At 46.0% G+C, this 15,000-nt stretch overlaps 1 protein-coding gene across 8 annotated transcripts in view; it reads right to left on the bottom strand.

Annotated features, from left to right (window-relative positions):
• The window catches only part of LOC110516041 (Janus kinase and microtubule interacting protein 3), an 89,450-nt gene that overhangs the window by 30,829 nt on the left and 43,621 nt on the right, over window positions 1–15,000 (bottom strand). For 4 of the 8 annotated variants that reach the window (XM_036988631.1, XM_036988640.1, XM_036988630.1 and 1 more), the window contains exons 5-6: window positions 4,196–4,414; window positions 1,597–1,716 (exon numbers count right to left, since the gene is read on the bottom strand). In XM_036988631.1, the coding sequence (XP_036844526.1) occupies window positions 1,597–1,716; window positions 4,196–4,414 (339 nt within the window). The remainder of the gene's footprint in view (window positions 1–1,596; window positions 1,717–4,195; window positions 4,415–15,000) is intronic. The other 4 variants (XM_036988648.1, XM_036988643.1, XM_036988636.1 and 1 more) reach the window with 3 other exon arrangements.

A 15,000-nucleotide genomic window follows, 5' to 3' on the forward strand; every position in this document is an offset into this window, starting at 1 on the left:
TGACCCACTACCATATTATACCATAACATCAATGACCCACTACCATATTATACCATAACATCAATGATCTACTACCATATTTTACCTTAGGTATGAGGTAACTTTCTGCATATGCTTCTGTTTCTAAACACCAAACTCACTGCTGGTGTGATTGGCCAAAATAACTATATTTTCATGTCATCTGACCACGGCCTGGAGTTTGATACTAATGCCACTTTAATAATGATGTTTACATATCTTATATACTCATCTCATGTGTATACACTGTATTTTATACCATCTACTGCATCTTGCCTATGCCGCTAGGTCATCGCTCATCCATATACTTATATGGACATATTCTCATTCACCCCTTTAGATTTGGGTGTATTAGGTAGTTGTTGTGAAATTGTTAGATATTACTTGTTAGATATTACTGCATTGTCGGAACTAGAAGCACAAGCATTTCACTACACTCGCATTATTAACATCTGCTAACCATGTGCTGCTAACCATGTGCTGCTAACCATGTGCTGCTAACCATGTGCTGCTAACCATGTGTATGTGACAAATACAATTGGATTTGAAACGGCATTGGTTCTTGTATTGGGACCAGTGACATGGTCCGTAAACTCGGCTTAGAAGCTCTTTAAATAAGTGAGAACGTATTGCAATGACAGGAAGGTTCTCAGCTTGTATTGGGACCAGTGACATGGTCCGTAAACTCAGCTTAGAAGCTCTTTATATAAGTGAGAACGTATTGCAATGACAGGAAGGTTCACAGCTTGTATTGGGACCGGTGACATGGTCCGTAAACTCAGCTTAGAAGCTCTTTATATAAGTGGGAACGTATTGCAATGACAGGAAGGTTCTCAGCTTGTATTGGGACCGGTGACATGGTCCGTAAACTCAGCTTAGAAGCTCTTTATATAAGTGGGAACGTATTGCAATGGCAGGAAGGTTCACAGCTTGTATTGGGACCGGTGACATGGTCCGTAAACTCAGCTTAGAAGCTCTTTAAATAAGGGAGAACGTATTGCAATGACAGGAAGCTTGTATTGGGACCGGTGACATGGTCCGTAAACTCAGCTTAGAAGCTCTTTAAATAAGGGAGAACGTATTGCAATGACAGGAAGGTTCACAGCTTGTATTGGGACCAGTGACATGGTCCGTAAACTCAGCTTAGAAGCTCTTTATATAAGTGGGAACGTATTGCAATGACAGGAAGGTTCTCAGCTTGTATTGGGACCGGTGACATGGTCCATAAACTCAGCTTAGAAGCTCTTTATATAAGTGAGAACGTATTGCAATGACAGGAAGGTTCTCAGCTTGACAGGCAGTGATGCAGTGGAAAAGGAAAGTGAGTAAACGCTGGTGGCCGCGGTGAGTAAAGTAACACTCCCTATGTTGTTGATGCATTTGTTTCACGATATGTGGGTCAAAGGTCACGCAAAATAAAAATAAAAAAAGGTTGCCAGAACCAAACTGATCCAATATCAAACCTGTTTTTTAAGCCAGAACCAAACAGGAGGGCATTGCGGTCCTCCAGCCAATCAGCATTCAGGGCTGGAACCACCCGGTTTACACTTGTGATTGGAAGGCGTCAGAACGGCTCACCAGTTCATTTCTTTCCTCTGACAAGAGGGCGTTGCGGTCCTCCAGTTTGCGGATGACGGCACTCAGCTCAGCGATCTTCAGCTGGAAGCGCCGCGCGTCCTTCTCATCCAACTGCTGTTCCTGAAACACACACCAACTGCAGATTACTGGGAATAACCTCAAACACCATCCCCAGGCTATATTATTACAGTATATTAGGCCTCACCCCCTGAACCCCACTTATCGAAAGCCCTATGGACCTTCAATGTAAACGCTCCATGTAGAAACGCCAGTTAATGTGGTAAAATACACCCGGAAACTTCTGGGTTCCTGTTGACATGGATTTATCTACATAACAGTGTAATAAAGTGGACAGTGGGTACATTCATTCTTACACAGAACAAATAATGAACAGGAAAAATAAAAACCATCCCATCCATTTTCTGCCGTGAAAATGAAAACACTATTCAATAGGCTACGGTCGCTTACTCTAGTGTTTATTACAACGCAGCCTTGCTTGCTACTCATCAGGGTTGGGGTCCTTTTGAATTGAAGGAAGTCAATTCAGGAAATGATTTGAATTTAACATTTAAAAACAAATATCTTCTCCTTTTCAGTTTATTGAGAAGTCATTGAAAATAAGATGCCTTTTTTAAAAATTTAATTATTGAATTGGAACGTCAATTTACTTCCTGAATTGACTGACTTGAATTGGAATTGACCCCAAAGCTGGCCCCAGTTACTCCTGACTCATGGCGCTCAGACTCAGCAGCTGTGAGAAGAGACTAACTACATTGAGAGGCTTGCCGATAATAATAATAAGTAAGTAGCCTGTTGAAATAACAGGTGTCTACTCTGTAAGCATGAGTAGGTGAGTGTAAGGGAGTGTGAATATTGGTGACAGTGTGAAGACGTTCAGGTGATGGGCTTATAGATTGAGGAAGTCACAGGCCACGGACTGGTGCACAGCAGGCAGGCTTGGATAGTTGCTGAAAGAACAGCTCGGACATAAACACATTTAGTTCTTCAACAGGGAATGGTGACGTGTGTAAATTTGATTACAAGGAATTTGCTGTAAAATATTAATAAAAAATTGAAATGTGCAGACTTTAGTATCCACTGTGTTTAAAATTCAGAGATTCATATATATATTTATGAGCTGAATATTAGAAAATATAAAAATAAAGAGCTGAAGACGAAAGAACGAGATCGAAACCAAACCATCTATAAACGTCTCAAGAATTCCTGATTCAGTGGTGCAGAAGACATCTTTCAACAATAGAGAACATCGTATCTGCAGATAGACAGTAAAGGAAGGTGAGAGGACTGGTGCTGGGGGCAGTAATAGACAGTAAAGGAAGGTGAGAGGACTGGTGCTGGGTGGAGGAATAGACAGTAAAGGAAGGTGAGAGGACTGGTGCTGGGTGCAGTAATAGACAGTAAAGGAAGGTTAGAGGACTGGTGCTGGGTGAGGAATAGACAGTAAAGGAAGGTGAGAGGACTGGTGCTGGGTGGAGGAATAGACAGTAAAGGAAGGTGAGAGGACTGGTGCTGGGGGCAGTAATAGACAGTAAAGGAAGGTTAGAGGACTGGTGCTGGGGGCAGTAATAGACAGTAAAGGAAGGTGAGAGGACTGGTGCTGGGTGGAGTAATTGACAATAAAGGAAGGTGAGAGGACTGGTGCTGGGTGCAGTAATAGACAGTAAAGGAAGGAGGAATAGACAGTAAAGGAAGGTGAGAGGACTGGTGCTGGGTGGAGGAATAGACAGCAAAGGAAGGAGGAATAGACAGTAAAGGAAGGTGAGAGGACTGGTGTTGGGTGCAGTAATAGACAGTAAAGGAAGGTTAGAGGACTGGTGCTGGGTGGAGGAATAGACAGTAAAGGAAGGTGAGAGGACTGGTGCTGGGTGGAGGAATAGAGAAAATCTAGGCTCAGCCAGGGCAGATCTCTAGACTCCATTTAAGCGTCTAGAAACAGATAAAGAAGGTGAAGCACAAAGAAAGCAAAATAAACACGTTAGCTAGATTTAAAGTTGCAGAGACAACAAAGGGCCTTGCGTTTGTGGAGGTACAGTAGGTCTATAGATAGCCTGCATGACGCAGCAGTGAGAGGCTAGATGGAGGTGTAGCCTGCAGTATGCAGTAGTGAGAGGCTAGATGGAGGTGTAGCCTGCAGTATGCAGTAGTGAGAGGCTAGATGGAGGTGTAGCCTGCAGTATGCAGCAGTGAGAGGCTAGATGGAGGGGTAGCCTGCAGTATGCAGTAGTGAGAGGCGAGATGGAGGGGTAGCCTGCAGTATGCAGTAGTGAGAGGCTAGATGGAGGGGTAGCCTGCAGTATGCAGTAGTGAGAGGCGAGATGGAGGGGTAGCCTGCAGTATGCAGTAGTGAGAGGCGAGATGGAGGGGTAGCCTGCAGTATGCAGTAGTGAGAGGCGAGATGGAGGGGTAGCCTGCAGTATGCAGTAGTGAGAGGCGAGATGGAGGGGTAGCCTGCAGTATGCAGTAGTGAGAGGCGAGATGGAGGGGTAGCCTGCAGTATGCAGTAGTGAGAGGCGAGATGGAGGGGTAGCCTGCAGTATGCAGTAGTGAGAGGCGAGATGGAGGGAGAGAGATTGCTTACGAGGCTCTCTGAGGTGTCTCCTGCACCACTGGGGTAAGGAGCGTCTCGTTTGGGGCTGTGGAGGTGTCCTCCTGCACCAGCCTCCCTGCTTCTGATCTGGGCTAGCTGCTCATCCACAGCCTCCTTCTGCAGCTGGAGCCTCTGAGTGTGTCCAGCCTGAACACCCAGCTCCTTCCCCAGCACACAGCATGCTCTGTCTTTTACCTTAATCTCATCCATCTACAGAGCAGAGCAGAACAGAACAGAGGAGAACAGAGGAGAGGAGAGGAGAACAGATGAGAGGAGAGGAGAACAGAGGAGAACACAGGAGTGGAGAACACAGGAGTGGAGAACAGAGGAGTGGAGAACAGAGGAGTGGAGAACAGAGGAGAACAGAACAGAGGAGTGGAGAACAGAGGAGTGGAGAACAGAGGAGTGGAGAACAGAGGAGTGGAGAACAGAGGAGTGGAGAACAGAGGAGAGGAGAGGAGAACAGAACAGAGGAGAACAGATGAGAGGAGAGGAGAACAGAGGAGAACACAGGAGTGGAGAACAGAGGAGTGGAGAACAGAGGAGTGGAGAAGAGGAGTGGAGAACAGAGGAGTGGAGAACAGAGGAAGGGGGAACAGAGGAGAGCAGAGCAAAGGAGAACAGAGCAGAAAAGAGGAGAGAAGAACAGAGCAGAGGAGAGGAGAACAGAACAGAGGAGAGGAGAACAGAACAAAACAGAGGAGAACAGAGGAGAACAGAACAGAGGAGAACAGAACAGAGGAGAACAGAACAGAGGAGAACAGAACAGAGGAGAACAGAGGAGAACAGAACAGAACAGAGGAAGGGGGAACAGAGGAGAGCAGAGCAAAGGAGAACAGAGCAGAAAAGAGGAGAACAGAACAAAACAGAGGAGAACAGAGGAGAACAGAACAGGACAGAGGAGAACAGAACAGAGGAAAACAGAACAGAGGAAAACAGAACAGAGGAAAACAGAACAGAGGAAAACAGAACAGAGGAAAACAGAACAGAGGATAACAGAACAGAGGAGAGGAGATGAGAGTAGAACAGAGCAGAGGAGAGGAGAACAGAATAGAGGAGAACAGAACAGAGCAGAGGAGAGGAGAACAGAACAGAGCAGAGGAGAGGAGAACAGAACAGAGGAGAACAGAACAGAACAGAGGAGAGGAGAACAGAACAGAGGAGAGGAGAACAGAACAGAGGAGAACAGAACAGAGGAGAGGAGAGGAGAACAGAACAGAGGAGAACAGAACAGAGGAGAACAGAACAGAACAGATGAGAACAGAAAAGAGGGAAACAGAACAGAGGAAAACAGAACAGAGGAAAACAGAACAGAACAGAACAGAGGAGAGGAGAGTAGAACAGAACAGAATAGAGGAAAGTAGAACAGAACAGACCAGAGGAGAGTAGAACAGAACACAGAAGAGGAGAACAGAACAGAAGATAACAGAACAGAGGAGAACAGAACAGAGGAGAGTAGAACAGAACACAGAAGAGGAGGACAGAACAGAAGATAACAGAACAGAGGAGAACAGAACAGAGAAGAACAGAACAGAGGAGAACAGAACAGAACAGAACAGAGGAGAGGAGAGTAGAACAGAACAGAATAGAGGAAAGTAGAACAGAACAGACCAGTTGAGAGTAGAACAGAACACAGAAGAGGAGGACAGAACAGAACAGAGGAGAGTAGAACAGAGGAGAACAGAGGGGAGTAGATCAGAACACAGAAGAGGAGAACAGAACAGAGGACAACAGAACAGAGGAGAACAGAACAGAGGAGAGGAGAGGAGAGAAGAACAGAGGAGAACAGAACAGTGGAGAACAGAACAGAGGAGAACAGAACAGAACAGAGGAGAGGAGAGGAGAGGAGAAGAGAGGAGAGGAGAGGAGAGGAGAACAGAACAGAACAGAACAGAAGAGAGTAGAACAGAACAGAGGAGAACAGAGGAGAACAGAACAGAGGAGAACAGAAAAGAACAGAACAGAGGAGAACAGAACAGAGGAGAGGAGAGGAGAGAAGAACAGAGGAGAACAGAACAGAGGAGAACAGAACAGAACAGAACAGAGGAGAGGAGAGGAGAGGAGAGGAGAGGAGAGGAGAGGAGAGGAGAGGAGAGGAGAGGAGAGGAGAGGAGAAGAACAGAACAGAGGAGAATAGAACAGAACAGAGGAGAACAGAGAAGAACAGAACAGAGGATAACAGAACAGAGGAGAACAGAAAAGAACAGAACAGAGGAGAACAGAACAGAGGATAACAGAACAGAGGAGAACAGAACAGAGGATAACAGAACAGAGGAGAACAGAACAGAGGAGAACAGAACAGAGGATAACAGAACAGAGGAGAACAGAGTAGAGCAGAACAGAGGATAACAGAACAGATGATAACAGAACAGAGGAGAACAGAACAGAGGATAACAGAACAGAGGAGAACAGAACAGAGGATAACAGAACAGAGGAGAACAGAGTAGAGCAGAACAGAGGATAACAGAACAGAGAAGAACAGAACAGAGAAGAACAGAACAGAGGATAACAGAACAGAGGAGAACAGAAAAGAACAGAACAGAGGAGAACAGAACAGAGGAGAACAGAACAGAGGATAACAGAAAAGAACAGAACAGAGGAGAACAGAGGAGAACAGAACAGAGGAGAACAGAACAGAACAGAACAGAACAGAGGATAACAGAACAGAGGAGAACAGAACAGAGGAGAACAGAACAGAACAGAACAGAGGAGAACAGAACAGAGGAGAACAGTCGAGCGTGAGTGTGCATGCATATAAGTCACACACACACACAGAGAGTCACATCATGCACACACACAGTAGGCTCCTGTTCTGTTCAGCTGTCACCATGAAAAAAGGACCAGCCACAAGCCCCTCCCTGTTTGATTGGCCATTCAGAGAACAGCAGCTTCCTTGGTGCATCCTGTAGCTACTAAACATTAGAAACACAATAAGATCTCCCCCCCACAGATCTACTGTTTCTTTCCTGTAATCAACACTTAATTTTACAGAACACACTTGTGTTGCCTGGCAGCATCCACAGTCTAGGGTCACATTCAACGAGATCACAACAAACCAATCTCAGTGAAATGACATGAAATAGTCCTGGTAATGTCCTGGGAAAAGCACACATGACCCGGCTCTAACGGATATCTGCAATTCTGCATGCTTCTAGTCCCAACCCAGCTAGCATTGAGCTACATAACAAATCAACCTGTCAGGAAGCCAACAGAGAAACTCACTAAATAAAATGAAATATAGGTAATATAAACTAGGGGAAACCTGTACATAAGACTGTTGTTCTGTTATAAACTAGGGGAAACCTGTACATGAGACTGTTGTTCTGTTATAAACTAGTGGAAACCAGTACATTAGACTGGTGTTCTGTTATAAACTAGGGGAAACCTGTACATAAGACTGTTGTTCTGTTATAAACTAGGGGAAAGCTGTACATGAGACTGTTGTTCTGTTATAAACTAGGGGAAACCTGTACATGAGACTGTTGTTCTGTTATAAACTAGGGGAAACCTGTACATGAGACTGTTGTTAGGTTATAAACTAGTGGAAACCTGTACATGAGACTGTTGTTCTGTTATAAACTAGGGGAAACCTGTACATGAGACTGTTGTTCTGTTATAAACTAGGGGAAACCTGTACATAAGACTGTTGTTAGGTTATAAACTAGGGGAAACATGTACATGAGACTGTTGTTCTGTTATAAACTAGGGGAAACCTGTACATGAGACTGTTGTTCTGTTATAAACTAGGGGAAAGCTGTACATAAGACTGTTGTTAGGTTATAAACTAGGGGAAACCTGTCCATGAGACTGTTGTTCTGTTATAAACTAGGGGAAACCTGTACATGAGACTGTTGTTCTGTTATAAACTAGCGGAAACCTGTCCATGAGACTGTTGTTCTGTTATAAACTAGGGGAAACCTGTACATAAGACTGTTGTTAGGTTATAAACTAGGGGAAACATGTACATGAGACTGTTGTTCTGTTATAAACTAGGGGAAACCTGTACATGAGACTGTTGTTCTGTTATAAACTAGGGGAAAGCTGTACATAAGACTGTTGTTAGGTTATAAACTAGGGGAAACCTGTCCATGAGACTGTTGTTCTGTTATAAACTAGGGGAAACCTGTACATGAGACTGTTGTTCTGTTATAAACTAGGGGAAAGCTGTACATAAGACTGTTGTTAGGTTATAAACTAGGGGAAACCTGTCCTTGAGACTGTTGTTCTGTTATAAACTAGGGGAAAGCTGTACATGAGACTGGTGTTCTGTTATAAACTAGGGGAAACCTGTACATGAGACTGTTGTTCTGTTATAAACTAGGGGAAACCTGTACATAAGACTGTTGTTCTGTTATAAACTAGGGGAAACCTGTACATAAGACTGTTGTTCTGTTATAAACTAGGGGAAACCTGTACATGAGACTGTTGTTCTGTTATAAACTAGGGGAAAGCTGTACATAAGACTGTTGTTAGGTTATAAACTAGGGGACACCTGTACATGAGACTGTTGTTAGGTTATAAACTAGGGGAAACCTGTACATTAGACTGTTGTTCTGTTATAAACTAGGGGACACCAGTACATGAGACTGTTGTTAGGTTATAAACTAGGGGAAAGCTGTACATGAGACTGTTGTTAGGTTATAAACTAGGGGAAAGCTGTCCATGGGACTGGTGTTCTGTTATAAACTAGGGGAAAGCTGTACATGAGACTGTTGTTAGGTTATAAACTAGGGGAAACCTGTACATGAGACTGTTGTTCTGTTATAAACTAGGGGAAACCTGTACATGAGACTGTTGTTCTGTTATAAACTAGGGGAAAGCTGTACATGAGACTGTTGATCTGTTATAAACTAGGGGAAAGCTGTACATGAGACTGGTGTTCTGTTATAAACTAGGGGAAACCTGTACATGAGACTGTTGTTCTGTTATAAACTAGGGGAAACCTGTACATGAGACTGTTGTTCTGTTATAAACTAGGGGAAAGCTGTACATGAGACTGTTGTTAGGTTATAAACTAGGGGAAACCTGTACATGAGACTGGTGTTCTGTTATAAACTAGGGGAAACCTGTACATGAGACTGTTGTTCTGTTATAAACTAGGGGAAACCTGTACATGAGACTGTTGTTCTGTTATAAACTAGGGGAAAGCTGTACATGAGACTGTTGTTAGGTTATAAACTAGGGGAAAGCTGTACATGAGACTGTTGTTAGGTTATAAACTAGGGGAAACCTGTACATGAGACTGTTGTTCTGTTATAAACTAGGGGAAAGCTGTACATGAGACTGTTGTTAGGTTATGTGTCTACATTAATTCATTACACAGTATCTAATCTGTCATTTCCAGTGTTCTGACTGTAGATGTCACTGACAGTAACCTAAACCAGACATATGAACCGTCCTCACTCTCCAGTCTTCTACTAAAATAACATTACAGTTGTCATCAATGTGACACAGCCACTATATCAGACAGACAGTAGAACACTAGACTGTGACAGAGCCACTATATCAGACAGACAGACAGTCAGACAGTAGAACACTAGACTGTGACAGAGCCACTATATCAGACAGACAGTAGAACACTAGACTGTGACAGAGCCACTATATCAGAGAGACAGTAGAACACTAGACTGTGACAGAGCCACTATATCAGACAGACAGTAGAACACTAGACTGTGACAGAGCCACTATATCAGACAGACAGTAGAACACTAGACTGTGACAGAGCCACTATATCAGACAGACAGACAGTCAGACAGTAGAACACTAGACTGTGACAGAGACACTATATCAGACAGAACACTAGTAGTAGAACACTAGACTGTGACAGAGCCACTATATCAGACAGACAGTAGAACACTAGACTGTGACAGAGCCACTATATCAGACAGACAGTAGAACACTAGACTGTGACAGAGCCACTATATCAGACAGACAGTAGAACACTAGACTGTGACAGAGCCACTATATCAGACAGACAGACAGTAGAACACTAGACTGTGACAGAGCCACTATATCAGACAGACAGACAGTAGAACACTAGACTGTGACAGAGCCACTATATCAGACCGACAGTAGAACACTAGACTGTGACAGAGCCACTATATCAGACAGACAGTAGAACACTAGACTGTGACAGAGCCACTATATCGGACAGACAGACAGTCAGACAGTAGAACACTAGACTGTGACAGAGCCACTATATCAGACAGACAGTAGAACACTAGACTGTGACAGAGCCACTATATCAGAGAGACAGTAGAACACTAGACTGTGACAGAGCCACTATATCAGACAGACAGTAGAACACTAGACTGTGACAGAGCCACTATATCAGACAGACAGTAGAACACTAGACTGTGACAGAGCCACTATATCAGACAGACAGACAGTCAGACAGTAGAACACTAGACTGTGACAGAGCCACTATATCAGACAGACAGTAGAACACTAGACTGTGACAGAGCCAGTATATCAGAGAGACAGTAGAACACTAGACTGTGACAGAGCCACTATATCAGACAGACAGACAGTCAGACAGTAGAACACTAGACTGTGACAGAGCCACTATATCAGACAGACAGTAGAACACTAGACTGTGACAGAGCCAGTATATCAGAGAGACAGTAGAACACTAGACTGTGACAGAGCCACTATATCAGACAGACAGTAGAACACTAGACTGTGACAGAGCCACTATATCAGACAGACAGACAGTCAGACAGTAGAACACTAGACTGTGACAGAGCCACTATATCAGACAGACAGTAGAACACTAGACTGTGACAGAGCCGCTATATCAGACAGACAGTAGAACACTAGACTGTGACAGAGCCACTATATCAGACAGACAGTAGAACACTAGACTGTGACAGAGCCACTATATCAGACAGACAGTAGAACACTAGACTGTGACAGAGCCACTATATCAGACAGACAGACAGTCAGACAGTAGAACACTAGACTGTGACAGAGCCACTATATCAGACAGACAGTAGAACACTAGACTGTGACAGAGCCACTATATCAGACAGACAGACAGACAGACAGTAGAACACTAGACTGTGACACAGCCACTATATCAGACAGACAGTAGAGCACTAGACTGTGACAGAGCCACTATATCAGACAGACAGTAGAGCACTAGACTGTGACAGAGACACTATATCAGAGAGACAGTAGAACACTAGACTGTGACAGAGCCACTGTATCAGACAGACAGTAGAACACTAGACTGTGACAGAGCCACTGTATCAGACAGACAGTAGAACACTAGACTGTGACAGAGCCACTATATCAGACAGACAGTAGAACACTAGACTGTGACAGAGCCACTATATCAGACAGACAGTAGAACACTAGACTGTGACAGAGCCACTATATCAGACAGACAGTAGAACACTAGACTGTGACAGAGCCACTATATCAGACAGACAGTAGAACACTAGACTGTGACAGAGCCACTGTATCAGACAGACAGTAGAACACCAGACTTTGACAGAGCCACTATGACAGACAGACAGACAGACAGACAGACAGACAGACAGACAGACAGACAGACAGACAGACAGACAGACAGACAGTAGAACACTAGACTGTGACAGAGCCACTATATCAGACAGACAGTAGAACACTAGACTGTGACAGAGCCACTATATCAGACAGACAGTAGAACACTAGACTGTGACAGAGCCACTATATCAGACAGACAGTAGAACACTAGACTGTGACAGAGCCACTATATCAGACAGACAGTAGAACACTAGACTGTGACAGAGCCACTATATCAGACAGACAGACAGTTAGACAGTAGAACACTAGACTGTGACAGAGCCACTATATCAGACAGAACACTAGTAGTAGAACACTAGACTGTGACAGAGCCACTATATCAGACAGACAGTGGAACACTAGACTGTGACAGAGCCACTGCATCAGGAGCAGACAGACAGTAGAACAACACTAGACTGACCAGGCCATGGTGAGTTAGATCCGTCAGGAAGCTACGCTGGGGTATCTGTGACAACAGGTATAATTCATACAAACACTTACTGCCCCAAATGACACTGTATTCTCCCTATGTAGTGCATTACTTTTGGCCAGGGAATAAGTTGCCATGGCAATTTGGAGCCAGCCAGTGGCATCACCACTGAAATATAGTGAGAATGGCCCAGAGGTATTATTCAAGTGTTTTAACTATTCTTCTCAGTCACCCAGTCACCCAGTCACCCAGTCACCCAGTCACCCAGTCACCCAGCCACCCAGTCACCCAGTCTCCCAGTCACTCAGTCACCCAGTCACCCAGTCACCCAGTCACCCAGCCACCCAGCCACCCAGTAACCCAGCCACCCAGTAACCCAGCCACCCAGTAACCCAGCCACCCAGTAACCCAGCCACCCAGTAACCCAGCCACCCAGTCACCCAGCCACCCAGCCACCCAGCCACCCAACCACCCAGTAACCCAGTCACCAAGTCACCCAGCCACCCAGTCACCCAGCCACCCAGTAACCTAGTCACCCAGTCACCCAGTAACCCAGCCACCCAGCCACCCAGCCACCCAGTCACCCAGTCACCCAGTCACCCAGCCACCCAGCCACCCAGCCACCCAGCCACTCAGTCACCCAGTCACCCAGTCAGAGCGTGAACATTACCACCACACCATAGTGCATTACACCTGCAGCCTTTAATAAGTCAAGTCTTACCACAATATCCCCAGGTACTAGTCTGTCTCCAACCCAGTCACCCACTCAGCCACCCAGCCACCCAGTCACCCAGCCACCCAGTCACCCAGTCACCCAGCCACCCAGTCACCCAGCTACCCAGTCACCCAGTCACCCAGTCACCCAGCCACCCAGCCACCCAGCCACCCAGCAACCCAGCCACCCAGCCACCCAGTCACACAGCCACCCAGTCACCCAGCCACCCAGTCACCCAGCTACCCAGTCACCCAGTCACCCAGCCACCCAGTCACTCAGCAACCCAGTCACCCAGCCACCCAGTCACCCAGCCACCCAGCCACCCAGTCACCCAGTCACCCAGTCACCCAGTCACCCAGCCACCCAGTCACCAAGCCACCCAGCCACCCAGTCACCCAGTCACCCAGTCACCGAGCCACCCAGTCACCCAGTCACCAAGCAACCCAGCCAGACCATAATAAACAGCTCTGTGGGCATTAGTTGTGAAAACCCCATGAATCATTGTCACAGAGACGATGATGCCAGTGATGTGCCCTGGAGATGGTGTTTCCATGGTGATCAGCAGGCAGGCCTAAATTAGGGGGCTAACGTTACTCACTAGATGAATGGAGACAGGTGCTGTGGCATGGATCAATGACTCTGAGTCCACAATGGCAGTCTATTCCCTATATTCTGCTTTACTTTTGACCAGGGAAAATGTGGCTCTGGTAAAAAGTAGTGCACTTAATAGGGAATAGGGTGCCATTTGGGATGCAGACCCTTTCTACAAGCAACATAAATCTGCACTTGCCCCTTTGACCTCTCAGCCTGGGTTAGCTGTAAAACCCACTGTCCACTGTCTCAGCCTGGGTTAGCTGTAAAACCCACTGTCCACTGTCTCAGCCTGGGTTAGCTGTAAAACCCACTGTCCACTGTCTCAGCCTGGGTTAGCTGTAAAACCCACTGTCTGCTGTCCACTGTCTCAGCCTGAGTTAGCTGTAAAACCCACTGTCCACTGTCTCAGCCTGGGTTAGCTGTAAAACCCACTGTCCACTGTCTCAGCCTGGGTTAGCTGTAAAAAAAAACTGTCTCAGCCTGGGTTAGCTGTAAAACCCACTGTCTCAGCCTGGGTTAGCTGTAAAAACCCACTGTCTCAGCCTGGGTTAGCTGTAAAGACCCACTGTCTCAGCCTGGGTTAGCTGTAAAACCCACTGTCTGCTGTCCACTGTCTCAGCCTGGGTTAGCTGTAAAAACCCACTGTCTCAGCCTGGGTTAGCTGTAAAACCCACTGTCTCAGCCTGGGTTAGCTGTAAAACCCACTGTCCACTGTCTCAGCCTGGGTTAGCTGTAAAACCCACTGTCCACTGTCTCAGCCTGGGTTAGCTGTAAAATCCACTGTCCACTGTCTCAGCCTGGGTTAGCTGTAAAAACCCACTGTCTCAGCCTGGGTTAGCTGTAAAACCCACTGTCTCAGCCTGGGTTAGCTGTAAAAACCCACTGTCCACTGTCCACTGTCTCAGCCTGGGTTAGCTGTAAAAACCCACTGTCCACTGTCTCAGCCTGGGTTAGCTGTAAAACCCACTGTCCACTGTCTCAGCCTGGGTTAGCTGTAAAACCCACTGTCCACTGTCTCAGCCTGGGTTAGCTGTAAAACCCACTGTCCACTGTCTCAGCCTGGGTTAGCTGTAAAATCCACTGTCCACTGTCTCAGCCTGGGTTAGCTGTAAAACCCACTGTCCACTGTCTCAGCCTGGGTTAGCTGTAAAACCCACTGTCCACTGTCTCAGCCTGGGTTAGCTGTAAAACCCACTGTCCACTGTCTCAGCCTGGGTTAGCTGTAAAAACCCACTGTCTCAGCCTGGGTTAGCTGTAAAACCCACTGTCTCAGCCTGGGTTAGCTGTAAAAACCCACTGTCTCAGCCTGGGTTAGCTGTAAAAACCCACTGTCTCAGCCTGGGTTAGCTGTAAAAACCCACTGTCTCAGCCTGGGTTAGCTGTAAAAACCCACTGTCTCAGCCTGGGTTAGCTGTAAAACCCACTGTCCACTGTCTCAGCCTGGGTTAGCTGTAAAACCCACTGTCCACTGTCTCAGCCTGGGTTAGCTGTAAAACCCACTGTCCACTG

This window comes from Oncorhynchus mykiss, chromosome 1 (genome assembly GCF_013265735.2).
Source record: "Oncorhynchus mykiss isolate Arlee chromosome 1, USDA_OmykA_1.1, whole genome shotgun sequence".
In the NCBI taxonomy this organism is placed as follows: domain Eukaryota; kingdom Metazoa; phylum Chordata; class Actinopteri; order Salmoniformes; family Salmonidae; genus Oncorhynchus; species Oncorhynchus mykiss.